General features: G+C 46.3%; 1 protein-coding gene across 1 annotated transcript in view; it reads right to left on the reverse strand.

The window, feature by feature from the left end:
- Positions 1 to 27,498, reverse strand: part of ift74 (intraflagellar transport 74) — a 58,617-nt gene that overhangs the window by 3,991 nt on the left and 27,128 nt on the right. The window contains exons 9-18 of the mRNA XM_056242256.1: positions 17,039 to 17,177; positions 15,689 to 15,751; positions 13,478 to 13,621; positions 13,351 to 13,391; positions 13,053 to 13,132; positions 12,460 to 12,513; positions 12,266 to 12,363; positions 12,048 to 12,174; positions 2,752 to 2,915; positions 1,660 to 1,785 (exon numbers count right to left, since the gene is read on the reverse strand). Of these exons, the coding sequence (XP_056098231.1) occupies positions 1,660 to 1,785; positions 2,752 to 2,915; positions 12,048 to 12,174; positions 12,266 to 12,363; positions 12,460 to 12,513; positions 13,053 to 13,132; positions 13,351 to 13,391; positions 13,478 to 13,621; positions 15,689 to 15,751; positions 17,039 to 17,177 (1,036 nt within the window). The remainder of the gene's footprint in view (positions 1 to 1,659; positions 1,786 to 2,751; positions 2,916 to 12,047; positions 12,175 to 12,265; positions 12,364 to 12,459; positions 12,514 to 13,052; positions 13,133 to 13,350; positions 13,392 to 13,477; positions 13,622 to 15,688; positions 15,752 to 17,038; positions 17,178 to 27,498) is intronic.

The following is a 27,498-nucleotide window of genomic DNA, read 5'->3' on the forward strand; positions in this document are numbered from 1 at the left end:
CAATCACAGCAGACTGCTCTGTCTGGCCAATCACAGCAGACTGGTCTGTCTGGCCAATCACAGCAGACTGGTCTGTCTGGCCAATCATAGCAGACTGGTCTGTCTGGCCAATCACAGCAGACTGGTCTGTCTGGCCAATCATAGCAGACTGGTCTGTCTGGCCAATCACAGCAGAGTAGGCTCGCGAGGAGGGATTTAAAGAGATCATCGGACCTGCGTTTGAGAATCATTGAAATATGTAGTGATGTGCAATGTACATTATGAGAAAATGAAAGCGTTTTTTTGTAGGAGACCTCCATTTTCAGCCCCCCAAAAAATGTTTTTAAGCCAGTTATTTATATATTTAGCTGTAGTGTCAGTAGACATAGGTTATAGTATATATAAAACTAGAAATGGTAATTTCTGGTGTGCATGCAATGCAAAAGTCTGTATATACACTACTGTGCAAAAGTCTGTATATACACTACTGTGCAAAAGTCTGTATATACACTACTGTGCAAAAGTCTGTATATACACTACTGTGCAAAAGTCTGTATATACACTACTGTGCAAAAGTCTTAGGCACGTTAGTATTTTCACCCCAAATTCATTAATTGTAAAGATTTTTGTATGCACAAGGAGTGACATATACAGTAGTGTATACAGACTTCTGCATGCACACAAGAAACTTTTTACATCATGAAGTTATATGTAACAAAGTTTCAGGAGGAGCACGTTCAGGTCCTCAACCAATCAGCACAAGCGGAGCCGGTATCCCTCTGTCCCGTGACAGTTTCCCAGCACCCCTCCACCCCCCCACCACCTCACTCTCGGCTGCTGTTCTATCCCAGTCAAAGGGGGGATGAATTACTATATCGCATAAATTACTATATTTGATTTCATGTACGTGAACTCGTGAATTTTTTGCATGCTTACGCATTACAATTTCTAGTTTTATAAATACCATAGCCTATGTCCTTTGTGTGTCCCTGTCTTACTATGAAGAAAAAGAGAGCATTGACGAACATGAATTAATAGAAATCTAGGCCTATTTGCTCAAGATTTGGCTTTCCTAAGGGAACCTCTAATATCAAGGCCTAATGTCCGATGGCACAATATAGTCTATGCTAAGTTTAATAGTTTCTCGTGCGCACACGAAAGTCTGTATATTTTTTCATTTTTGCAAAGGTCCTTTTAGAGGCTCTGTAATACGGTGCTAAGCATATCATGAGAAGAACCCAAACACGCGTATAACCTGCCACAATCATTCAGTTGTGTTTGACAATCACTAAAGAATCGCTAAACAACTGCCATGAAAACACACTTGTATGATAAATCTATTTTCATTCAATTCTTTTAAATTCATTAGATTTTCTATTATAGAAAACTAAACAGGGGCAATGGTCTGGAAATGCAAATAGTTTTCCATACTCTTTCTTTTTCCTAACTGCGTAGGAACCCTGTATAAAGCACTATATAAATAAATAAAGGTGACTTGCCTAAAGAGTTCAAAAAGAGGAAACCCTTGCTATTAAAGTGCATTATGGGAGACGGTGAAGAGAGGGCATTCCCTGTGTTTATGATGTGTGTGTATAGCCATCTCCGTTAGCAGAACCCTCATGAGACCCAGCCTTCGAGCGGCGCAGAAGCTGAACACTGTGTTCCCGAGAGGCTTCTCACCTCCACATGCGTCTCGTTCTCCTGCAACTGCTGTTTAAGAGACTCGTACTCCTCGCTCATGTTGTGTATCGTCTTCCTGATCGTGTCCTTCCTCTGAGTGAGCGTCACCCGATCCTCCTGCAGCCTCTGATGGGACACAATGGCACCACATTCACCATAAGCCTAATAATATTAATATAGGCAGCATAAACTGCCTAATGTGATATAACCACCGCATATTTATTAACTATATCCACCTTTACACTGACAAACAAATGTTGCATATTTTCCCAAAGAGGTTCATTAATTTTGTGACGGTTTGCATCTGTGCTGATATTTGAGTGTTAGAGTAGAGGATCCGACGGATCTGATTTAGGCCCCGTCCACACTACTGCGTTTTCGTTTAAAAACGGAGACCTTTTGCTACGTTTGCACCTCCCGTCCACACTTAAACGGCAAAAACGGAGACCCAAAACGGAGAAGTTTAGAAACGCTGCCGATCCGTTTTTCGTTTTGAATCTCCGGAGGGCGTTTTAGTGTGGACGGGTCAAAACGGAGGACTTAAGAAACGATGGCGTAGTAGAGGCTCACGCTCGGCTCTATGATTGGGTGTCATCAGTCATGGCGTATAGCTTTGCTAGCAGCTGTTGTACAAGTAAATTCTGCATTACAACGCTAACGGCCTACATGCGTCGGAGTCAAGCTATTATTCCAGCGATCTGTGACGATTCCCGTGTGCAGCGGCGGCGTTGACTGTACATGAGCGTCGGTTTGGGGTTAACCCAGAGCATGGTGGGATAATTTTATCAATGAAGTTGTGTTTACACCGGCACGCGCGTGCCCAGTGTTGGTGAATGGTCACATGATCCGCGTTTTCAGTCGTTTTAATGTGGACGGAGATCAATTCTAATGCGCAGCTAAAACGCTGGTGTGGACGGAGATCGTATTCGTTTTAATTATCCGTTTGTAAACTAAAACGCAGTAGTGTGGATGGGGCCTGAGTCTCACAAAGCATTCATACATTTCGTACAAGACTGACGATTTGACAGCTCAACACAAAGAGCTTCGGTGCGCAGTGATCAGCAGTTCCTCGTGTGTGCGGTGCGCCGGTACCTTCTTGCGCTGCTCTCCGGCCGCGGTGAGGGCCTGCAGGTCCCGGTACGTGTGCAGCTCTCGCTTCATGAGCTCCAGCTGATCTCTCAGAGTCTGCAGGTCTGAGCTCACCTTACTCTCCAGCTGCTCCACTTTCAGCAGGTCCTGCTGCAGACGCTCACTCTCTGCAGCACAAACAGCATATCATCATACATGACCAAACACATCATCAGCACTTCAGTTATAAACAAGCCGCCCGAAGCTTAATCTAAGCGGACTATGCAGAGCCACTGTTTATCCTACAGGTGTCACTAACACATTAAATCACAGCAAACATCGTGTAGCTTCACCCATCAGGTGTTCTTTTAACATGAAGATTTTTGTGAAGCGCACATGTACGTGTGTAACTACTGTCTGCTGCTCGTGACCCCACAGCCTGTGAGCAGGAAGGGTTAGGGTTCAGAGGTCAACAATCACAGGCAGATCTGGCCAATCCGTGACAGAGATTCATGACACACTTAAATCTGCAATCCTGCAATGTGGATGAAGAAACACTGAAACTGATCTGTTGAAACGCCGTCCCCGGGGACACTGAGCTCTGATGTGTGTGTGCGCGGCCCGTCCCGCTGGAGACATGCTGATGTGTGTGTGTGTGTGTGCGCGCGGGGCCATGGGAGCTTCAGAGGGGGGCATGTACAGGAAGGAAGTGGAAGAGGGCCGCTTCCCTCTGATAGGCAGACGTGTTTGGAGAGAGACTGTGTGTGTGTGTGTGTGTGAGAGAGAGAAAGAGAGAGAGACTGTGTGGTGTTTGTGTGTGTGTGTGTGTGTGTGTGGAGCAGTCAAAAAACCCTGTCAGCACTTCTGAGCATTCTGGACTGCTTCCTTCTCTAGGGTTCTTTCAGCAGCACCCCACCCCACACACACACACACATACACACACTCTCTCTCTCTCTCTCTCTCTCTCTCTCTCTCTCTCTCTCTCTCTCTCTCTCTCTCTCTCTCTCTCACACACACACACACACACACATACACACACTCTCTCTCTCTCTCACACACACACACACTCTCTCTCACACACACACACATACACACTCTCTCTCTCTCACACACGCACACACACACACACACACACTCTCTCTCTCACACACACACACACACACACTCTCTCTCTCACGACACACACACACCTCACGACACACACACACACACACACACACAGCAAATGCCGGACCGTGTTTCTGCAGGACCGTGAAAGTGAAATATCACAAGATCAACAAACAGGGGAGACACAAACAATGTCCGACTGCTATGAAAAGAGACACTCAGAGGAAGTCGAGTGCCACATTTCTCAATGGCTCTAAGGAGATAAGACAATGTTTGGGAATTTGAGGAGATCACCAAGGAGTTTCATACAAAAGAAGGAAAGACCCTTCACTGGGCAGCAGACACACATTAGAAGAGGAGAGAGAGAGAGAGAGAGAGAGAGAGAGAGAGAGAGAGAGAGAGAGAGAGAGAGAGAGAGAGAGAGAGAGAGAGAGAGAGAGAGAGAGAGAGAGACAGAGAGAGACACACACAGAGAGAGAGAGAGAGAGAGAGAGAGACAGACAGAGTCAGAACTCCGCACCGAAGATGAACATCAAAAAACTAAAAGAAAAAATAAATTCTGTTTCAACACCTAAAGAGTCTGCTAAACCCTTGATGCATCCATCTTTGATACCAATATTTAATTTGAAAGCCACGTTTCTAGCATATGTAAAACCGCATTCTTCCATCTTAAAAATATATCTAAATTACGAAACATGCTTTATCCCAAGGTTTACTGTAGTCAGCAAGATCCAGGCCGTATCCAGATCAGATGGAGGACCTGCGCCTAGACACAACCACAACGCATGATGTAGTCAGCCGGATCCAGGCCGTATCCAGATCAGATGGAGGACCTGCGCCTAGACACAACCACAACGCATGATGTAGTCAGGCGGATCCAGGCCGTATCCAGATCAGATGGAGGACCTGCGCCTAGACACGACCACAACGCATGATGTAGTCAGCCGGATACGGGCCGTATCCAGATCAGATGGAGGACCTGCGCCTAGACACGACCACAACACATGATGCAGTCAGCCGGATACGGGCCGTATCCAGATCAGATGGAGGACCTGCGCCTATACACGACCACAACACATGATGCAGTCAGCCGGATCCGGGCTGTATCCAGATCAGATGGAGGACCTGCACCTACACACGACCACAACGCATGATGTAGTCAGCCGGATACGGGCCGTATCCAGATCAGATGGAGGACCTGCGCCTAGACACAACCACAATGCATGATGTAGTCAGCCGGATACGGGCCGTATCCAGATCAGATGGTGGACCTGCGCCTAGACACGACCACAACGCATGATGTAGTCAGCCGGATACGGGCCGTATCCAGATCAGATGGTGGACCTGCGCCTAGACACGACCACAACGCATGATGTAGTCAGCCGGATCCAGGCCGTATCCAGATCAGATGGAGGACCTGCACCTAGACACGACCACAACGCATGATGTAGTCAGCAAGATCCAGGCCGTATCCAGATCAGATAGAGGACCTGTGCCTCTATCTGATCTGCGCAGGTCCTCCATCTTATCTGGCGCAGGTCCTCCATCTTATCAAGCGCAGGTCCTCCATCTTATCTGGATACGGCCCGGATCCGGCTGACTACATCATGCGTTGTGGTTGTGTCTAGGCACAGGTCCTCTATCTGATCTGGATACGGCCTGGATCCGGCTGACTACATCATGCGTTGTGGTCGTGTCTAGGCACAGGTCCTCTATCTGATCTGGATACGGCCTGGATCCGGCTGACTACATCATGCGTTGTGGTCGTGTCTAGGCACAGGTCCTCCATCTCAGCAAGATCCAGGCCGTATCCAGATCAGATAGAGGACCTGTGCCTAGACACGACCACAACGCATGATGTAGTCAGCCGGATCCGGGCCGTATCCAGATAAGATGGAGGACCTGCGCCTAGACACGACCACAACGCATGATGTAGTCAGCAAGATCCAGGCCGTATCCAGATCAGATAGAGGACCTGTGCCTCTATCTGATCTGCGCAGGTCCTCCATCTTATCTGGCGCAGGTCCTCCATCTTATCAAGCGCAGGTCCTCCATCTTATCTGGATACGGCCCGGATCCGGCTGACTACATCATGCGTTGTGGTTGTGTCTAGGCACAGGTCCTCTATCTGATCTGGATACGGCCTGGATCCGGCTGACTACATCATGCGTTGTGGTCGTGTCTAGGCACAGGTCCTCTATCTGATCTGGATACGGCCTGGATCCGGCTGACTACATCATGCGTTGTGGTCGTGTCTAGGCACAGGTCCTCCATCTCAGCAAGATCCAGGCCGTATCCAGATCAGATAGAGGACCTGTGCCTAGACACGACCACAACGCATGATGTAGTCAGCCGGATCCGGGCCGTATCCAGATAAGATGGAGGACCTGCGCCTAGACACGACCACAACGCATGATGTAGTCAGCAAGATCCAGGCCGTATCCAGATCAGATAGAGGACCTGTGCCTAGACACGACCACAACGCATGATGTAGTCAGCCGGATCCGGGCTGTATCCAGATAAGATGGAGGACCTGCGCCTAGACACGACCACAAAGCATGATGTAGTCAGCCAGATCCAGGCCGTATCCAGATCAGATGGAGGACCTGCGCCTAGACACGACCACAACGCATGATGTAGTCAGCCGGATCCAGGCTGTACCCAGATCAGATGGAGGACCTGCGCCAAGACACGACCACAACGCATGATGTAGTCAGCCGGATCCAGGCTGTACCCAGATCAGCTGGAGGACCTGCGCCAAGACACGACCACAACGCATGATGTAGTCAGCCGGATCCGGGCCGTATCCAGATCAGATGGAGGACCTGCGCCTAGACACGACCACAACACATGATGTAGTCAGCCGGATCCAGGCCGTATCCAGATCAGATGGTGGACGTGCACCTTGACACGACCACAAGGCATGATGTAGTCAGCCGGATACGGGTCGTATCCAGATCAGATGGAGGACCTGCGCCTAGACACGACCACAACACATGATGTAGTCAGCCGGATACGGGCCGTATCCAGATCAGATGGAGGACCTGCGCCTAGACACGACCACAACGCATGATGTAGTCAGCCGGATCCGGGCCGTATCCAGATCAGATGGAGGACCTGCGCCTAGACACGACCACAACGCATGATGTAGTCAGCCGGATCCAGGCCGTATCCAGATCAGATGGAGGACCTGCGCCTAGACACGACCACAACGCATGATGTAGTCAGCCGGATCCGGGCCGTATCCAGATCAGATGGAGGACCTGCGCCTAGACACGACCACAACGCATGATGTAGTCAGCCGGATCCGGGCCGTATCCAGATCAGATGGAGGACCTGCGCCTAGACACGACCACAAAGCAAGATGTAGTCAGCCGGATCCAGGCTGTATCCAGATCAGATGGAGGACCTGCGCCTAGACACGACCACAAAGCATGATGTAGTCAGCCGGATCCGGGCTGTATCCAGATCAGATGGAGGACCTGCGCCTAGACACGACCACAACGCATGATGTAGTCAGCCGGATCCGGGCCGTATCCAGATCAGATGGAGGACCTGCGCCTAGACACGACCACAACGCATGATGTAGTCAGCCGGATACGGGCCGTATCCAGATCAGATGGAGGACCTGCGCCTAGACACGACCACAACACATGATGTAGTCAGCCGGATCCAGGCTGTATCCAGATCAGATGGAGGACCTGCGCCTAGACACGACCACAACGCATGATGTAGTCAGCCGGATACGGGCCGTATCCAGATCAGATGGAGGACCTGCGCCAAGACACGACCACAACGCATGATGTAGTCAGCCGGATCCGGGCCGTATCCAGATCAGATGGAGGACCTGCACCTAGACACGACCACAACGCATGATGTAGTCAGCCGGATCCAGGCCGTATCCAGATCAGATGGTGGACCTGCGCCTAGACACGACCACAACGCATGATGTAGTCAGCCGGATCCGGGCCGTATCCAGATCAGATGGAGGACCTGCGCCTAGACACGACCACAACGCATGATGTAGTCAGCCGGATCCGGGCCGTATCCAGATCAGAGGGAGGACCTGCGCCTAGACACGACCACAACGCATGATGTAGTCAGCCGGATCCAGGCCGTATCCAGATCAGATGGTGGACCTGCGCCTAGACACGACCACAACGCATGATGTAGTCAGCCGGATCCAGGCCGTATCCAGATCAGATGGTGGACCTGCGCCTAGACACGACCACAACGCATGATGTAGTCAGCCGGATCCGGGCCGTATCCAGATCAGATGGTGGACCTGCGCCAAGACACGACCACAACGCATGATGTAGTCAGCCGGATCCAGGCTGTATCCAGATCAGATGGAGGACCTGCGCCTAGACACGACCACAACGCATGATGTAGTCAGCCGGATCCAGGCTGTATCCAGATCAGATGGAGGACCTGCGCCTAGACCATACCTGTCAAGTTTTGGATTTAAAAATAAGGGAAATTTTCCGGCGCCCACCGCGAGCTGTCCCACCTCCCCAACCAAGCTCCAGTATCCCTTACATTTTAAGACAGGTGTTATAGCCTAAATGAAAACACACACACACACACACACATATATAGTGTATATATTAAGAGCATTTATTTAAAGGCTTATTTGCATATTTTCTGTTCATTTAACATTGCTTGTTTTTACATTTACATTTTATTTTCCTTCCACACATTATTTTCATTTCATATTACTTTTCTTTTACAGTTTTTCTTTTCATTTGCAGTTTTTCTTTTCATTTCACATAACTTTTCTTTACTATTTTAGTGAGTTATTGACCAAATTTGTTGCAGACTTTGTATTAACTGTTTTGGAAGGAGTGTATTTGTGGGCTGGGCCAGAGTGGTTAATTTTACATGAGAGTAGAGCAAACAGTTCTGTTGTCTAACGTCATCCTATTCTCTGTAACAATCTTTCGTACCATGCTAAACACCCTTTCTCGTGCTGACATACATCATTCCTTCCCCGTGTGAGATGCTAAAGTCGCAGTTACAAAACGTACAAAACGCGTGACTGTCCCCCACCCTGCTCCTCTTCAGAAAAGTAAATTCGCTATCCCATTGATCGCGGTATTTAGTACATGAAGGTTTTGGTTTTTTGGCAGGAGTACCTTGCTCTGTCATAGCGTCCATCCGTCTCTGTTTTTGTTTGTTTTTTGTTTTCCCCACGTTGTTACTTATCATCTGACCTCACACACTAACCTCGCGACAACTGCCACCTACAGTAATTTACCTGTAGTTATCGCGAGGCTAGTAACAGAGCTCAGATTAGGAATGTTTTCTTTTTTTTACTCCGCCTGGGGTATTATTATTTTTAAATAACGCAGGTTAAAATACGGGAGATTTACGGAAAATACTAATACAGGAGGACGGCGGGAAAGAATGGTAAAATACGGGACTTTCCCGGCCAAAACGGGATACTTGACAGGTATGGCCTAGACACGACCACAACGCATGATGTAGTCAGCCGGATCCAGGCCGTATCCAGATCAGATGGTGGACGTGCACCTAGACACGACCACAACGCATGATGTAGTCAGCCGGACACGGGCCGTATCCAGATCAGATGGAGGACCTGCGCCTAGACACGACCACAACGCATGATATAGTCAGCTGGATCCGGGCCGTATCCAGATCAGATGGAGGACCTGCGCCTAGACACGACCACAACGCATGATGTAGTCAGCCGGATACGGGCCGTATCCAGATCAGATGGAGGACCTGCGCCTAGACACGACCACAACACATGATGTAGTCAGCCGGATACGGGCCGTATCCAGATCAGACGGAGGACCTGCACCTAGACACGACCACAACGCATGATGTAGTCAGCTGGATCCGGGCCGTATCCAGATCAGATGGAGGACCTGCGCCTAGACACGACCACAACGCATGATGTAGTCAGCCGGATACGGGCCGTATCCAGATCAGACGGAGGACCTGCACCTAGACACGACCACAACGCATGATGTAGTCAGCCGGATACGGGCCGTATCCAGATCAGACGGAGGACCTGCACCTAGACACGACCACAACGCATGATGTAGTCAGCTGGATCCGGGCCGTATCCAGATCAGATGGAGGACCTGCGCCTAGACACGACCACAACGCATGATGTAGTCAGCTGGATCCGGGCCGTATCCAGATCAGATGGAGGACCTGCGCCTAGACACGACCACAACGCATGATGTAGTCAGCCGGATACGGGCCGTATCCAGATCAGATGGAGGACCTGCGCCTAGACACGACCACAACGCATGATGTAGTCAGCCGGATCCAGGCCGTATCCAGATCAGATGGAGGACCTGCACCTAGACACGACCACAACGCATGATGTAGTCAGCCGGATCCGGGCCGTATCCAGATCAGATGGAGGACCTGCGCCTAGACACGACCACAACGCATGATGTAGTCAGCTGGATCCGGGCCGTATCCAGATCAGATGGAGGACCTGCACCTAGACACGACCACAACGCATGATGTAGTCAGCCGGATCCAGGCCGTATCCAGATCAGATGGAGGACCTGCACCTAGACACGACCACAACGCATGATGTAGTCAGCCGTATCCGGGCCATATCCAGATCAGACGGAGGACCTGCACCTAGACACGACCACAACGCATGATGTAGTCAGCCGGATACGGGCCGTATCCAGATCAGATGGAGGACCTGCGCCTAGACACGACCACAACGCATGATGTAGTCAGCCGGATCCAGGCCGTATCCAGATCAGATGGAGGACCTGCACCTAGACACGACCACAACGCATGATGTAGTCAGCCGGATCCAGGCCGTATCCAGATCAGATGGAGGACCTGCACCTAGACACGACCACAACGCATGATGTAGTCAGCCGGATCCGGGCCGTATCCAGATCAGATGGAGGACCTGCGCCTAGACACGACCACAACGCATGATGTAGTCAGCTGGATCCGGGCCGTATCCAGATCAGATGGAGGACCTGCACCTAGACACGACCACAACGCATGATGTAGTCAGCCGGATCCAGGCCGTATCCAGATCAGATGGAGGACCTGCACCTAGACACGACCACAACGCATGATGTAGTCAGCCGTATCCGGGCCATATCCAGATCAGACGGAGGACCTGCACCTAGACACGACCACAACGCATGATGTAGTCAGCCGGATACGGGCCGTATCCAGATCAGATGGAGGACCTGCGCCTAGACACGACCACAACGCATGATGTAGTCAGCCGGATCTAGGCCGTATGGTTAGGGTTAGGTTTCATGTTATTGAAGTTTACACAGAGATGATAATGGTTTCGTTTTCAAAAACTTGCACTTTGAAACCTATTTCAAAGTTTGCGTTCTCAGGCCACCAAAATGGCGGTGTCGTGTAAACAAACGGCCAGAACGCATTAAAAGTTTTCTGTTTTCAGTTGAAACCGGTGTCATGTAAGCAGCCCCTAAGTTAAAAACGAATGATCTTTTACCACAGAAAAGAATCAATCAAATACTTACTTAAGGTGGACAATGACTTTCTTCTAAATCTGCTGTAAAGCCTAAACAATCTTTGTTGCATTAATTTCCTGTTATCACTGTAAAGCTGCTTTAAAACAATCTATATTGTAAAAAGCGCTGTATAAATGAAGGAGACTTGACGGAGATGCTCACGGAAAATCCCCAACCTGAACAACTACCAGAGGAGAAAGAGCGTCACTACTCGCCTGATCCACAGCTCCGCTGCACAGGACCTGAGAGAAACACGCTCTTATCCCGACTCATTCAAACCGGAAATATGTCAATGAGAAACTTCTATTCCCAAATATCAGAGCCAAGAAAATCTGACAGAAGTAGTGCTTATCAGATCCTGTCTGAGAGAAACCTGAATGAAAACTATAAGCACATCATAATCCACACCGAAACAACTGACATGAGGGCCTTGAAGGGCTGTGGGGCTCCTGTGATCACTACACTTACCAGAGGCTAGAATAACTCTGTCTGCATTACTACCACACTCTGATGGACCAGTCCACATGCTCATGGAAATGAACCACGATTATTTATTTATTTGTGAATTTTATTAATTTTTGTGAAACTCTTTGTTTATTTGTGAATCTCAATCTATTTATTTAGCTTCTGACATAACCTGCATTACTCACACACATTTATATATATATATATATCCAGGTAAATACACACAGCAGTGAGAGAAAGACTGACCCGAGGAGAGGCCTCTGGCGGTGCTGTGGGACTTCTGCATCTCCGTCTCCTTGAAGCTCAGATCGTCCTGCATGGACCGAAGCTCCTGCGCTGTGACAGCGGACAGCTGATGCAGACGACTGATGTTCTGAGAAACACCACACACTCGCTGTCATGACTAACTCTAGCACGTTACAGGGTGTGTGTTTGTCGTGAGAGAGGTGTGTGTGTGTGTGTACCCTGCTGGAGTGCTCCAGTAAAGCCACGACACTGCTCTGAGAATCTCTGATCAGCTGCTGCTCCTGACTTTTATTCTCCTCAAACGTGTTTAAATACGCTGTGAAAACACACAAGCTCATCATCTAATGATCAACACGAGGCGTCTAACCCTAACATGCATCAGTGTGTGTGTGTGTGTGTGTGACAGACTCACAGTCCATCTCCTCCTCTCTCTTCTGCAGCTCCTTGTACTTCTGAGTTCGTTCCCCTGTGCAGACGGTAAACATGGGTTACACTCGACTCAGGCTATTGTAGTTGGTGCATTAAAGGGGACATTAGAGAAATCAATTTCCCTTCATGTTTTGAATTTAAAAAAGCTTGATGTACTATAAAAACATGCTGTAACTGAGAATTCAAACAGTCCAAATATAGCAGAGCAACTGAAAATAATACATGACACCACACACACATTTACACCAACGAAGCCTATTCGGTGTTCAGAAACGCCCTTCTGAGACAGTTTTATTATTATTATTACAACTAAATACCAAAGTCTCAGTTTGTATAGAACTAACTATCATATCTGGAGATTTCTATGAGCAACAATGCTGTTGTTCTGAATATCAGAAACATGTTTGTTGTTAAATAGGTTTACAATGAACAATATTTCACTGAAATGCTTAACATACATTAAAAACTGATGAAGTCAAGTCTTCTACTATTTCCCCTTCCCCATTCCTCTCTCTCTAAATCAACAGTCTATGATCATCCCAAATTAAATGCATTTTCATATTTAAAGAAAAGCACCTTGATGTTCCTCCATGTCAGCGTCTAGTTGCCGCATCTCTTCGGTGAGATTGCTAATTTTCTCACGTACCTCTGACAGTCTACATGAAAACAGGATATTCATTTTAGTCTTTTTTATGTACTGATCATAAGACACACTGTGTATAAGTAAATACAATATTTGCATACAACACCATAATGACTGAAGCATGCATTTATAGTGCGATATTGTGGATCTACAAACCAACTGAGAGTGTATACTCAAGTGAACATTCAAGGTTGACCAAAACAAACATGCGTATGGTTTATAAATACATACTGCCGTTCCATGCTGGCTATTTCCTGGTTGTTTTCTTTCACCTAAAACCAGCAATAGAACAGTCATGTTCACGTCCGTTGAAATCTTTGAATGTACTAAATGTAATGAAATATAATTGTTGAGAGACCTGTTTAAAGAGGCGTTCCCTCTCCTCTTGTGGAGAGCCCATGTTCCGGTCTTCAGTCAGCAGGGCGTCTCTGCGGTTCTCCAGATCCAGGAGCTTCTCATGAAGCACGACTGCCTCCTGTTTAGCCTGAGAGTGAACCAGATCCTGCAAACACAGAGGAGAGAGTGAACCAGATCTACCTTGATGATCCATCTTCTGAATCTCTTAAGAAGGTCTGGCACGAACAGAGAAAAGAAACGCAATGGACTCTACAGCAACTACAGAATCAGTGTTGGACGTCTAAGGCTCAGCAGATTCAATCTTTTGCAGACAAGCATGATATGCATAACTTTTATAATGCAGTGAAGACCATTTATGGCCCCAGATCTTACTCTGTCAGCTGATGAACTGACTCTCATTAAGGACCAAACAGGCATTGTTCAAAGATGGGGGAACATTTCCAAGCCTTATTAAACCAAAAGGCATTAGTTCATCTTACAGTGTTACAGGAACTACCAACTTTACAAAGAATACAAAGTCTTTTTCTGAAGTGTATGCTGCAATCAAGGAATTGAAAAACAGCAAGTCCCCTGGACCTGACTGTGTTCCTGCTGAGCTCCCGGAGGAAGGGTTAACCCTAACCCTGGACCTGACTGTGTTCCTGCTGAGCCCCCGAAGGAAGGGTTAACCCTAACCCTGGACCTGACTGTGTTCCTGCTGAGCTCCCGAAGGAAGGGTTAACCCTAACCCTGGACCTGACTGTGTTCCTGCTGAGCTCCCGAAGGAAGGGTTAACCCTAACCCTGGACCTGACTGTGTTCCTGCTGAGCTCCCGAAGGAAGGGTTAAGCCTAACCCTGGACCTGACTGTGTTCCTGCTGAGCTCCCGAAGGAAGGGTTAACCCTAACCCTGGACCTGACTGTGTTCCTGCTGAGCTCCTGAAGGAAGGGTTAACCCTAACCCTGGACCTGACTGTGTTCCTGCTGAGCTCCCGAAGGAAGAGTTAACCCTAACCCTGGACCTGACTGTGTTCCTGCTGAGCTCCCGAAGGAAGGGTTAACCCTAACCCTGGACCTGACTGTGTTCCTGCTGAGCTCCCGAAGGAAGGGTTAACCCTAACCCTGGACCTGACTGTGTTCCTGCTGAGCTCCTGAAGGAAGGGTTAACCCTAACCCTGGACCTGACTGTGTTCCTGCTGAGCTCCCAAAGGAAGGGTTAACCCTAACCCTGGACCTGACTGTGTTCCTGCTGAGCTCCTGAAGGAAGGGTTAACCCTAACCCTGGACCTGACTGTGTTCCTGCTGAGCTCCCGAAGGAAGGGTTAACCCTAACCCTGGACCTGACTGTGTTCCTGCTGAGCTCCCGAAGGAAGGGTTAACCCTAACCCTGGACCTGACTGTGTTCCTGCTGAGCTCCTGAAGGAAGGGTTAACCCTAACCCTGCACAAGGGCAATCCATCAGTTCATCAGACTAGTGTGGCAGCAGGAAAATATTCCCCAACAATGGAAAGATGCAAATTTTGTCACAATATATAAAAACAAGGGTGATAGGTCCATCTGTGAAAATAGTAGGGGGATCTCACTTCTTTCGGCTGCAGAATCACATCCCTGAGTAATACTACTTTACATCTACACCCAAAGATTGCTGTATATCAACTGAGATGGCTTACGCCTTCCACGTAAGATAATGTACGGTCAATTACATCTTGGCTCCCGATTTGCAGGAGGCCAAAAAAAGAGGCTGAAAGACCAACTAAAAGGCTTTCTTGAGAAGTGTGTGATGAAGCCCACATCCCTGGAAACTAGTGCAGTGAATCGCAAGCTCTGGCAGCAACTTTGTCAGAATGGAGTACAAGGTTATGAAGACAGGAGAACTGATCATCGCCTGACTAGAAGACATCAGAGAGAGCAGGCCATGCTCGTTCCTGCTCCTCAAGACAAGCAGGAGAAACTGTTATATGCCCTGTGTGTAGAAGACAGTGTGCGTCCCGCATCTATACAGTCATCAAAGAACACACACATTATAAGAGAAGTCATCATCGCACGACGATGGACTACCCAGAAGTGTGTGTGTGTGTGTGTGTGTGTGTGTGTGTGTGTGTGTGTGTGTGTGTGTGTGTGTGTGTGTGTGTGTGTGTGCGCATGTGTATGTGTGCGCGTGTGTGGTGTGTGTGTGTGTGTGCGTGTGGTGTGTGTGTGTGTGTGTGCGTGTGTCTGTGTGTGTGTCCACTCACCGCCTCAAACGTCTCCTTCCGACTCATCAGAGCGTCCAGTTCCTCCTGATGGGAGTTCAGCTCCTGGACGAGAGGAAAGTCACGGCACATCCGGTCAGTGAACTTCTAATCACCCGCATAAACCATTTCTAGACTTTTTTAATTTAAAGTGTGGAGTCGGCAGTGGAGCTTACTGAAGCTATTTCCCCACTAAATTACACTTCATGTAGACATGCTTCACTTTTTTTTTTTCAGTATTTACATCTATTTGGCAAACACAATGGCATTCAAGCTATATGTTATTTTCCCAGTTCTTGTGTTGCTGGGAATCAAACCCTCGACGTTGGCGTTGACAATTTCTGATCTATAACAGGCCATTTTTGCCCCTTTAAATATTAATTTCTAGGGGCATTTATACCATTATAAGAGCAAGTTTTTCTAATATTATTAAATGTATGCATACTCTTTTGTCAATTTCTTAAATTAAAATAGAATATTTGTTTTTAAATGTTAATTTAAACAGTAAATTCAGTTAGAACAATAAGACACCACCAGACTGTTACCAATCAAAAAAAAAAAAAACATCTTTGCAGTGCAGAAGCGGCACAGAAGCTGCATCTGAAGTGGTGTTAGACACATCTACATAGATTGCTCATGGGGAAATAATGCTGTATTAATATTTTAAATATTTTAAGAATTTGGCGGCAAGTCTAAATGTGTGAGTCATTCTTTCAATCGTTCAAAACGCAGATTCATTCAAGAATGACCATTGCTTGGAGATGCGCAACAGTTCTGGTGTGGCTTTGTCTGAAACTATTTTCAGGATATAAAGCAAAAACAGACAGTATTATGGCGAAAATGTTAAGTCACTTAATATCAACTTGTTTATTGGACTTTTGTACAAGATCAGTATCACATTTGCAATCATGCCAATACTCTGAGAAGCAGGAGTCGTGTGATGTTGCTTAACTATAGATCAGATGTGATAAAGATTAAAGCTGCAGTCCGTAACTGTTGGCGCTCTAGCGGTTAATAAACATGCATGGATCTTGAGGAAGAACAACATAGCCGGATCTACTTCTCTGTGTCCCCACGCAGGTACTGGACCCGAACCAGGCTAAACTAGTCCCACTATAAACGCAACTGCTGCTTAGAGTAGATGCTTTCTGGGAGTTGTACTTTTTATTCTGCATGTATTATGGCATTTGTCCATTCCACTGCGCCACTTTTCCATTACTTTTGCCTAATAGGCTCTAGATCGGGTCACTCGCACCGGTGTTATTTTGGGTTGCAGTGAACAGTATATGATACATCAGGCCTGTTACTGTGATCTTGCTGATGAGGTCATGACACTGGTGGAGTAACCCTGACCTGCAGCAGCTCTTCATTGGTGGCCTTCCTCTCAGTGTACTTGGCCTGTTTCTCCGCACTCATCTTCTTGACGATGTCTTGGGCCGCCTGTTTCTCCTGGACTATATTATCCTCCACGGCGCGGATCAGATCCTCTTTCCTGACAGAGAGAAAGTTGAAGTTATAACTATACATCCTAATCACACACTGTTCTTCTTCAGGCCAGAGGAGAACTGAGCGGCAGAGTCTGGTTTCTCAAGGGTTTTACTCTATTCTGTCACTGATGTTTGTGTTCGCGCTGCTGTCGCCTCTTCATTAGTTGTGGACACTTAATATCCAACAGTGTTATTGATCTGGACGCACTGACGCTGCTGTACGAGAGTTGAGCTGATAATGACATCACTGTGTTCTCCAGAACTGCTTTATAGAAGAAATGAACTAATTTAATAACTGATGATCTGTACAACAGAACTGACTAAACACTAAACTGACTTGAGTTCGAAATCCATTATCTGCCTGTTATCTCTGTACAGCTGCACTGAAACGGTCAGTATTGTATAAAGCGCTGTATGAATAGAGTTGACAGAGAGAGGCACTGGTCAGTATTGTATATAGCGCTGTATGAATAGAGTTGACAGAGAGAGGCACTGGTCAGTATTGTATGAAGCGCTGTATGAATAGAGTGGACAGAGAGAGGCGCTGGTCAGTATTGTATAGAGTGCTGTATGAATAGAGTGGACAGAGAGAGGCACTGGTTAGAATTGTATAAAGCGCTGTATGAATAGAGTTGACAGAGAGAGGCGCTGGTCAGTATTGTATATAGCGCTGTATGAATAGAGTTGACAGAGAGAGGCACTGGTCAGAATTGTATAAAGCGCTGTATGAATAGAGTTGACAGAGAGAGGCGCTGGTCAGTATTGTATAAAGCGCTGTATGAATAGAGTTGACAGAGAGAGGCGCTGGTCAGTACTGTATATAGCGATGTATGAATAGAGTTGACAGAGAGAGGCGCTGGTCAGTATTGTATAAAGCGCTGTATGTATAGAGTTGACAGAGAGAGGCGCTGGTCAGTATTGTATATAGCGCTGTATGTATAGAGTTGACAGAGAGAGGCGCTGGTCAGTATTGTATAAAGCGCTGTATGAATAGAGTTGACAGAGAGAGGGACTGGTCAGTATTGTATAAAGCGCTGTATGAATAGAGTTGACAGAGAGAGGCACTGGTCAGTATTGTATATAGCGCTGTATGAATAGAGTAGACAGAGAGAGGCACTGGTCAGTATTGTATAAAGCGCTGTATGAATAGAGTTGACAGAGAGAGGCACTGGTCAGTATTGTATATAGCGCTGTATGAATAGAGTTGACAGAGAGAGGCACTGGTCAGAATTGTATAAAGCGCTGTATGAATAGAGTTGACAGAGAGAGGCGCTGGTCAGTATTGTATAAAGCGCTGTATGAATAGAGTTGACAGAGAGAGGCACTGGTTAGAATTGTATAAAGCGCTGTATGAATAGAGTTGACAGAGAGAGGCGCTGGTCAGTATTGTATAAAGCGCTGTATGAATAGAGTTGACAGAGAGAGGCGCTGGTCAGTACTGTATATAGCGATGTATGAATAGAGTTGACAGAGAGAGGCGCTGGTCAGTATTGTATAAAGCGCTGTATGTATAGAGTTGACAGAGAGAGGCGCTGGTCAGTATTGTATATAGCGCTGTATGTATAGAGTTGACAGAGAGAGGCGCTGGTCAGTATTGTATAAAGCGCTGTATGAATAGAGTTGACAGAGAGAGGGACTGGTCAGTATTGTATAAAGCGCTGTATGAATAGAGTTGACAGAGAGAGGCACTGGTCAGTATTGTATATAGCGCTGTATGAATAGAGTAGACAGAGAGAGGCACTGGTCAGTATTGTATAAAGCGCTGTATGAATAGAGTTGACAGAGAGAGGCGCTGGTCAGTATTGTATAAAGCGCTGTATGAATAGAGTTGACAGAGACAGGCGCTGGTCAGTATTGTATATAGCGCTGTATGAATAGAGTGGACAGAGAGAGGCACTGGTCAGTATTGTATATAGCGCTGTATGAATAGAGTGGACAGAGAGAGGCACTGGTAAGTATTGTATAAAGCGCTGTATGAATAGAGTTGACAGAGAGAGGCGCTGGTCAGTATTGTATAAAGCGCTGTATGAATAGAGTTGACAGAGACAGGCGCTGGTCAGTATTGTATAAAGCGCTGTATGAATAGAGTTGACAGAGAGAGGCGCTGGTCAGTATTGTATAAAGCGCTGTATGAATAGAGTTGACAGAAAGAGGCGCTGGTCAGTATTGTATAAAGCGCTGTATGAATAGAGTTGACAGAAAGAGGCGCTGGTCAGTATTGTATAAAGCGCTGTATGAATAGAGTTGACAGAAAGAGGCGCTGGTCAGTATTGTATAAAGCGCTCTATGAATAGAGTTGACAGAGACAGGCGCTGGTCAGTATTGTATATAGCGCTGTATGAATAGAGTTGACAGAGAGAGGCGCTGGTCAGTATTGTATATAGCGCTGTATGAATAGAGTGGACAGAGAGAGGCACTGGTCAGTATTGTATAAAGCCCTGTATGAATAGAGTTGACAGAGAGAGGCGCTGGTCAGTATTGTATAAAGCGCTGTATGAATAGAGTTGACAGAAAGAGGCGCTGGTCAGTATTGTATAAAGCGCTGTATGAATAGAGTGGACAGAGACAGGCGCTGGTCAGTATTGTATATAGCGCTGTATGAATAGAGTGGACAGAGAGAGGCACTGGTCAGTATTGTATATAGCGCTGTATGAATAGAGTTGACAGAAAGAGGCGCTGGTCAGTATTGTATAAAGCGCTGTATGAATAGAGTTGACAGAGAGAGGCACTGGTCAGTATTGTATAAAGCGCTGTATGAATAGAGTGGACAGAGAGAGGTGCTAGTCAGTATTGTATAAAGCGCTGTATGAATAGAGTTGACAGAGAGAGGCACTGGTTAGAATTGTATAAAGCGCTGTATGAATAGAGTTGACAGAGAGAGGCGCTGGTCAGTATTGTATAAAGCGCTGTATGAATAGAGTTGACAGAGAGAGGCGCTGGTCAGTATTATATAAAGCCCTGTATGAATAGAGTAGACAGAGAGAGGCACAGGTCAGTATTGTATAAAGCGCTGTATGAATAGAGTTGACAGAGAGAGGCGCTGGTCAGTACTGTATATAGCGATGTATGAATAGAGTTGACAGAGAGAGGCGCTGGTCAGTATTGTATAAAGCGCTGTATGTATAGAGTTGACAGAGAGAGGCGCTGGTCAGTATTGTATATAGCGCTGTATGTATAGAGTTGACAGAGAGAGGCGCTGGTCAGTATTGTATAAAGCGCTGTATGAATAGAGTTGACAGAGAGAGGGACTGGTCAGTATTGTATAAAGCGCTGTATGAATAGAGTTGACAGAGAGAGGCACTGGTCAGTATTGTATATAGCGCTGTATGAATAGAGTAGACAGAGAGAGGCACTGGTCAGTATTGTATAAAGCGCTGTATGAATAGAGTTGACAGAGAGAGGCACTGGTCAGTATTGTATATAGCGCTGTATGAATAGAGTTGACAGAGAGAGGCGCTGGTCAGTATTGTATATAGCGCTGTATGAATAGAGTTGACAGAGAGAGGCGCTGGTCAGTAGTGTATAAAGCGCTGTATGAATAGAGCGGACAGAGAGAGGCACTGGTCAGTATTGTATAAAGCGCTGTATGAATAGAGTTGACAGAGAGAGGCGCTGGTCAGTATTGTATAAAGCGGTGTATGAATAGAGTTGACAGAGAGAGGCACTGGTCAGTATTGTATAAAGCGCTGTATGAATAGAGTGGACAGAGAGAGGCACTGGTCAGTATTGTATATAGCACTGCATGAATAGAGTTGACAGAGAGAGGCGCTGGTCAGTAGTGTATAAAGCGCTGTATGAATAGAGCGGACAGAGAGAGGCACTGGTCAGTATTGTATAAAGCGCTGTATGAATAGAGTTGACAGAGAGAGGCGCTGGTCAGTATTGTATAAAGCGCTGTATGAATAGAGTGGACAGAGAGAGGCACTGGTCAGTATTGTATAAAGCGCTGTATGAATAGAGTTGACAGAGAGAGGCGCTGGTCAGTATTGTATAAAGCGCTGTATGAATAGAGTTGACAGAGAGAGGCTCTGGTCAGTATTGTATAAAGCGCTGTATGAATAGAGTTGACAGAGAGAGGCACTGGTCAGTATTGTATAAAGCGCTGTATGAATAGAGTTGACAGAGAGAGGCACTGGTCAGTATTGTATAAAGCGCTGTATGAATAGAGTGGACAGAGAGAGGCACTGGTCAGTATTGTATATAGCACTGCATGAATAGAGTTGACAGAGAGAGGCGCTGGTCAGTATTGTATAAAGCGCTGTATGAATAGAGTTGACAGAGAGAGGCGCTGGTCAGTTTTGTATAAAGCGCTGTATGAATAGAGTTGACAGAGAGAGGTGCTGGTCAGTATTGTATATAGCGCTGTATGAATAGAGTTGACAGAGAGAGGCACTAGTCAGTATTGTATATAGCGCTGTATGAATAGAGTTGACAGAGAGAGGCACTGGTCAGTATTGTATAAAGCGCTGTATGAATAGAGTGGACAGAGAGAGTTACTGGTCAGTATTGTATAAAGCGCTGTATGAATAGAGTTGACAGAGAGAGGCGCTGGTCAGTATTGTATATAGCGCTGTATGAATAGAGTTGACAGAGAGAGGCACTAGTCAGTATTGTATATAGCGCTGTATGAATAGAGTTGACAGAGAGAGGCACTGGTCAGTATTGTATAAAGCGCTGCATGAATAGAGTTGACAGAGAGAGGCACTGGTCAATATTGTATAAAGCGCTGTATGAATAGAGGTGACAGAGAGAGGCGCTGGTCAGTATTGTATAGAGTGCTGTATGAATAGAGTTGACAGAGAGAGGCACTGGTCAGTATTGTATATAGCGCTGTATGAATAGAGTTGACAGAGAGAGGCGCTGGTCAGTATTGTATATAGCACTGTATGAAAAGAGTTGACAGAGAGAGGCGCTGGTCAGTATTGTATAGAGTGCTGTATGAATAGAGTTGACAGAGAGAGGCACTGGTCAGTATTGTATAAAGCGCTGTATGAATAGAGGTGACAGAGAGAGGCGCTGGTCAGTATTGTATAGAGCGCTGTATGAATAGAGTTGAGAGAGAGAGGCACTGGTCAGTATTGTATAAAGCCCTGTATGAATAGAGTGGACAGAGAGAGGCGCTGGTCAGTTTTGTATATAGCGCTGTATGAATAGAGTTGACAGAGAGAGGCACTGGTCAGTATTGTATAAAGCGCTGTATGAATAGAGTTGACAGAGAGAGGCACTGGTCAGTATTGTATATAGCGCTGTATGAATAGAGTTGACAGAGAGAGGCACTGGTCAGTATTGTATAAAGCGCTGTATGAATAGAGTGGACAGAGAGAGGCGCTGGTCAGTATTGTATAAAGCACTGTATGAATAGAGTTGACAGAGAGAGGCGCTGGTCAGTATTGTCTATAGCGCTGTATGAATAGAGTTGACAGAGAGAGGCGCTGGTCAGTATTGTATAAAGCGCTGTATGAATAGAGTTGACAGAGAGAGGCACTGGTCAGTATTGTATATAGCGCTGTATGAATAGAGTGGACAGAGAGAGGCGCTGGTCAGTATTGTATAAAGCGCTGTATGAATAGAGTGGACAGAGAGAGGCGCTGGTCAGTATTGTATAAAGCGCTGTATGAATAGAGTTGACAGAGAGAGGCGCTGGTCAGTATTGTATAAAGCGCTGTATGAATAGAGTGGAAAGAGAGAGGCGCTGGTCAGTATTGTATAAAGCGCTGTATGAATAGAGTTGACAGAGAGAGGCGCTGGTCAGTATTGTATAAAGCGCTGTATGAATAGAGTTGACAGAGAGAGGCACTGGTCAGTATTGTATAGAGCGCTGTATGAATAGAGTTGACAGAGACAGGCGCTGGTCAGTATTGTATAAAGCGCTGTATGAATAGAGTGGAAAGAGAGAGGCGCTGGTCAGTATTGTATAAAGCGCTGTATGAATAGAGTTGACAGAGAGAGGGGCTGGTCAGTATTGTATAAAGCGCTGTATAAATAGAGTTGACAGAGAGAGGCGCTGGTCAGTATTGTATATAGTGCTGTATGAATAGAGTTGACAGAGAGAGGCTCTGGTGAGTGTTGTATAGAGCGCTGTATGAATAGAGTGGACAGAGAGAGGCACTGGTCAGTATTGTATAAAGCGCTGTATGAATAGAGTTGACAGAGAGAGGCACTGGTCAGTATTGTATAAAGCGCTGTATGAATAGAGTTGACAGAGAGAGGCACTGGTCAGTATTGTATAGAGCGCTGTATGAATAGAGTTGACAGAGAGAGGCACTGGTAAGTATTGTATAAAGCGCTGTATGAATAGAGTTGACAGAGAGAGGCGCTGGTCAGTATTGTCTATAGCGCTGTATGAATAGAGTTGACAGAGACAGGCGCTGGTCAGTATTGTATAAAGCGCTGTATGAATAGAGTTGACAGAGACAGGCGCTGGTCAGTATTGTATAAAGCGCTGTATGAATAGAGTTGACAGAGAGAGGCGCTGGTCAGTATTGTATATAGCGCTGTATGAATAGAGTTGACAGAGACAGGCGCTGGTCAGTATTGTATAAAGCGCTGTATGAATAGAGTTGACAGAGAGAGGCACTGGTCAGTATTGTATAGAGCGCTGTATGAATAGAGTTGACAGAGACAGGCGCTGGTCAGTATTGTATAAAGCGCTGTATGAATAGAGGTGACAGAGAGAGGCACTGGTCAGTATTGTATATAGCGCTGTGTGAATAGAGTTGACAGAGACAGCCGCTGGTCAGTATTGTATAAAGCGCTGTATGAATAGAGTTGACAGAGAGAGGCGTGGGAACTGATTCCTCTCCTCATCCGCTTGCCTGTGGACGGTTTGGATTGGACCGGAGTCTCTGAGACTGTTCCCGTAAACACAGCTCGCTTCGTCTCGAGAGAAAGGAAAGAAGAAAAGGATGTGCATCGATATTTGATCCGTGCATTCGGTCTTTAAATTCCTGCTGGTGTCTATCCTGTATGTTATTAATGTTAATCAAACTACAGAGACACAGCTTTCACAAAGATTAATTTTTATTTAATGTATACAGTGAACAGTGTTATTTTACATTTAATTATTACATTTGTGTACCTGAATTTCAGGTACAGAAATGTAATAATTAAATGTAAAATAATCAGGTCAATAATCAATAATCACCAAAATCAGGTCCTGAAATGAATACTACTGTTAGACAATATTTTATTTGGAACTTTGTATATTAATGCTTGTAATTTGTGTATTTGTTCTTATTTTTTACTGACTGTTCACTTGCCTTTAATAATGTTTGAAGTTAGGCTAGTAGTTTTCTCTGTGGTATCAGAGTGAGGATTAAGTGAGGAAAATTAATGGAAAGCAAAGTTACAAATTTTAATCGTTGTTATTTAAATAATCTTAATGATAATTCTAAAGGATCCGGTATGAATTAAAGAGAACATTTCTGGCTTGTGTTGTGATAGGGCTTTGCTACATGAGAGCAGGACACTGCTTTAAAGAGCTGTGCTACAAAACTGAAACTAAAGATTACTTTGAGAACTGAGTCAAGAAACTCTGAGACTGTACCAAAGTTCAACAATATGCTTTCGATCGACACTTTATAGAAAGCAGCTTACATTGCATTCAAGCTATAGATATTTCATCAGTTCATGCATTCCCTGGGAGTGAAACGCATGAGCTTAGGGTTTCTGTATCGCCGTGAGCAACAGGAACACAGTAAAGGTCATAGTTCACATCTGAAGTGGTCAATCTTTAGCCAGTCTTTATTACAGAGAGCAAAGGTCTGTCTCAGCTCCTTCAAGTGTGTGTTAACACACACTATCACACACGACTCAAGGGTAAGTGACTAACAATCATATCTATAACGTTTTTCTTTTCTTTCTTTCTTTTAAGAAAACAGTTTAATTCAGTTCACCTTAAGTAGTGCATAAATGTGACATAATAGAGCTGGTTCCTAATGTTTAATGTTCGGTCAGGTTCAGAAGATATTATCCATGTTTATCATTTCAAACAAGTAATCAAAAAGAATACATCGTTAAAGAATCCAAGTTCTAAAATAATTTGAACTATAATAAAAATAAAAAGCTTAAGTTTAATGCTGCTTATGAGTCATAATCACCTTTTGAGGCAAAAATGCTAAATGCTACGACAACAGTTCGAATCTAGATTAGTTCTTAACTTTAAAGGTGTAAAGAGGCTCAAATGACCCATTAAAGGCCTAATGCTAATTTAATTTCCATATATGGTGAAGAAAAAAAAGGAAAAATATTCAATTGTGTTTGATATTTCATTTGCATAATCAATTCAGTACGACACTGAAATAATTTGAAATATAAGAGAACAAACAATAACCCAACTGCAGATGATACAGTAACCCAGTCGTGTGGAGCTTTACAGCAGAAGAGAAGGAAGAATATACTAATATAGACTTAAAACTCATAAACACAGAGATTTCCAACAGGGCTTAGTGAGCGGTAGCGACACACATGAAGTTTAGAAGATGTGCAGATTCAATGAAGAAGACCTATATTAGACTACTATAATGATCACTTATAAACATGTCTCAGAGTCTGAGAATCGCATGACCACTCGTGCACTAGAACCCTTACAGCCGCCTGTGTTCGAGAGGAGGAGGAGGAGACGTATTCCTGCTGTAAAACACAACAGTGGCATTATTCACATCAACTCAGTTCAGTTCAATAACTGTATAAAGTTCAGTTCATATGAAATGGGTTGAATTCATCTACAAGATGCAGTACTGAAGACAATAATGTCATTATTCAATGCAATGAAACTGAGTGATGCATCACAGCAACCACTGGAGAACACGGGAGAACACGGGAGAACACGAGAGAACACGGGAGAACACGAGAGAACACGGGAGAACACTGGAGAACACGGGAGAACACGAGAGAACACGGGAGAACACGAGAGAACACGGGAGAACACGAGAGAACACGGGAGAACACGGGAGAACACGAGAGAACACGGGAGAACACGAGAGAACACGGGAGAACACGGGAGAACACGAGAGAACACGGGAGAACACGGGAGAACACGAGAGAACACGGGAGAACACGGGAGAACACGGGAGAACACGGGAGAACACGAGAGAACACGGGAGAACACGGGAGAACACGGGAGAACACGAGAGAACACGAGAGAACACGGGAGAACACGGGAGAACACGAGAGAACACTGGAGAACACGAGAGAACACGGGAGAACACAAGAGAACACGAGAGAACACGGGAGAACACGGGAGAACACGGGAGAACACGGGAGAACACTGGAGAACACGGGAGAACACGGGAGAACACGAGAGAACACGAGAGAACACGGGAGAACACGGGAGAACACGGGAGAACACGGGAGAACACGGGAGAACACGAGAGAACACTGGAGAACACGAGAGAACACTGGAGAACACGAGAGAACACGGGAGAACACGGGAGAACACGAGAGAACACGGGAGAACACGGGAGAACACGGGAGAACACGGGAGAACACGAGAGAACACGGGAGAACACGGGAGAACACGGGAGAACACGAGAGAACACGAGAGAACACGGGAGAACACGGGAGAACACTGGAGAACACGGGAGAACACGGGAGAACACGGGAGAACACGAGAGAACACGAGAGAACACGGGAGAACACGGGAGAACACGGGAGAACACTGGAGAACACGGGAGAACACGGGAGAACACGAGAGAACACGAGAGAACACGGGAGAACACGGGAGAACACGAGAGAACACGGGAGAACACGGGAGAACACGGGAGAACACGGGAGAACACGGGAGAACACGGGAGAACACGGGAGAACACAAGAGAACACGGGAGAACACGAGAGAACACGGGAGAACACTGGAGAACACGGGAGAACACGGGAGAACACGAGAGAACACGAGAGAACACGGGAGAACACGGGAGAACACGAGAGAACACGGGAGAACACGAGAGAACACGGGAGAACACGGGAGAACACGGGAGAACACGAGAGAACACGGGAGAACACGGGAGAACACGAGAGAACACGGGAGAACACGAGAGAACACGGGAGAACACGGGAGAACACGAGAGAACACGGGAGAACACGGGAGAACACGAGAGAACACGGGAGAACACGGGAGAACACGGGAGAACACGAGAGAACACGGGAGAACACGAGAGAACACGGGAGAACACTGGAGAACACGAGAGAACACGGGAGAACACAAGAGAACACTGGAGAACACAAGAGAACACTGGAGAACACTGGAGAACACGGGAGAACACGGGAGAACACGGGAGAACACGGGAGAACACGGGAGAACACGGGAGAACACGGGAGAACACGGGAGAA

This window comes from Rhinichthys klamathensis, unplaced genomic scaffold (genome assembly GCF_029890125.1).
Source record: "Rhinichthys klamathensis goyatoka isolate OS25496 unplaced genomic scaffold, OSU_Roscu_1.1 h1tg000717l_1, whole genome shotgun sequence".
NCBI classification, from domain to species: Eukaryota; Metazoa; Chordata; class Actinopteri; order Cypriniformes; family Leuciscidae; genus Rhinichthys; species Rhinichthys klamathensis.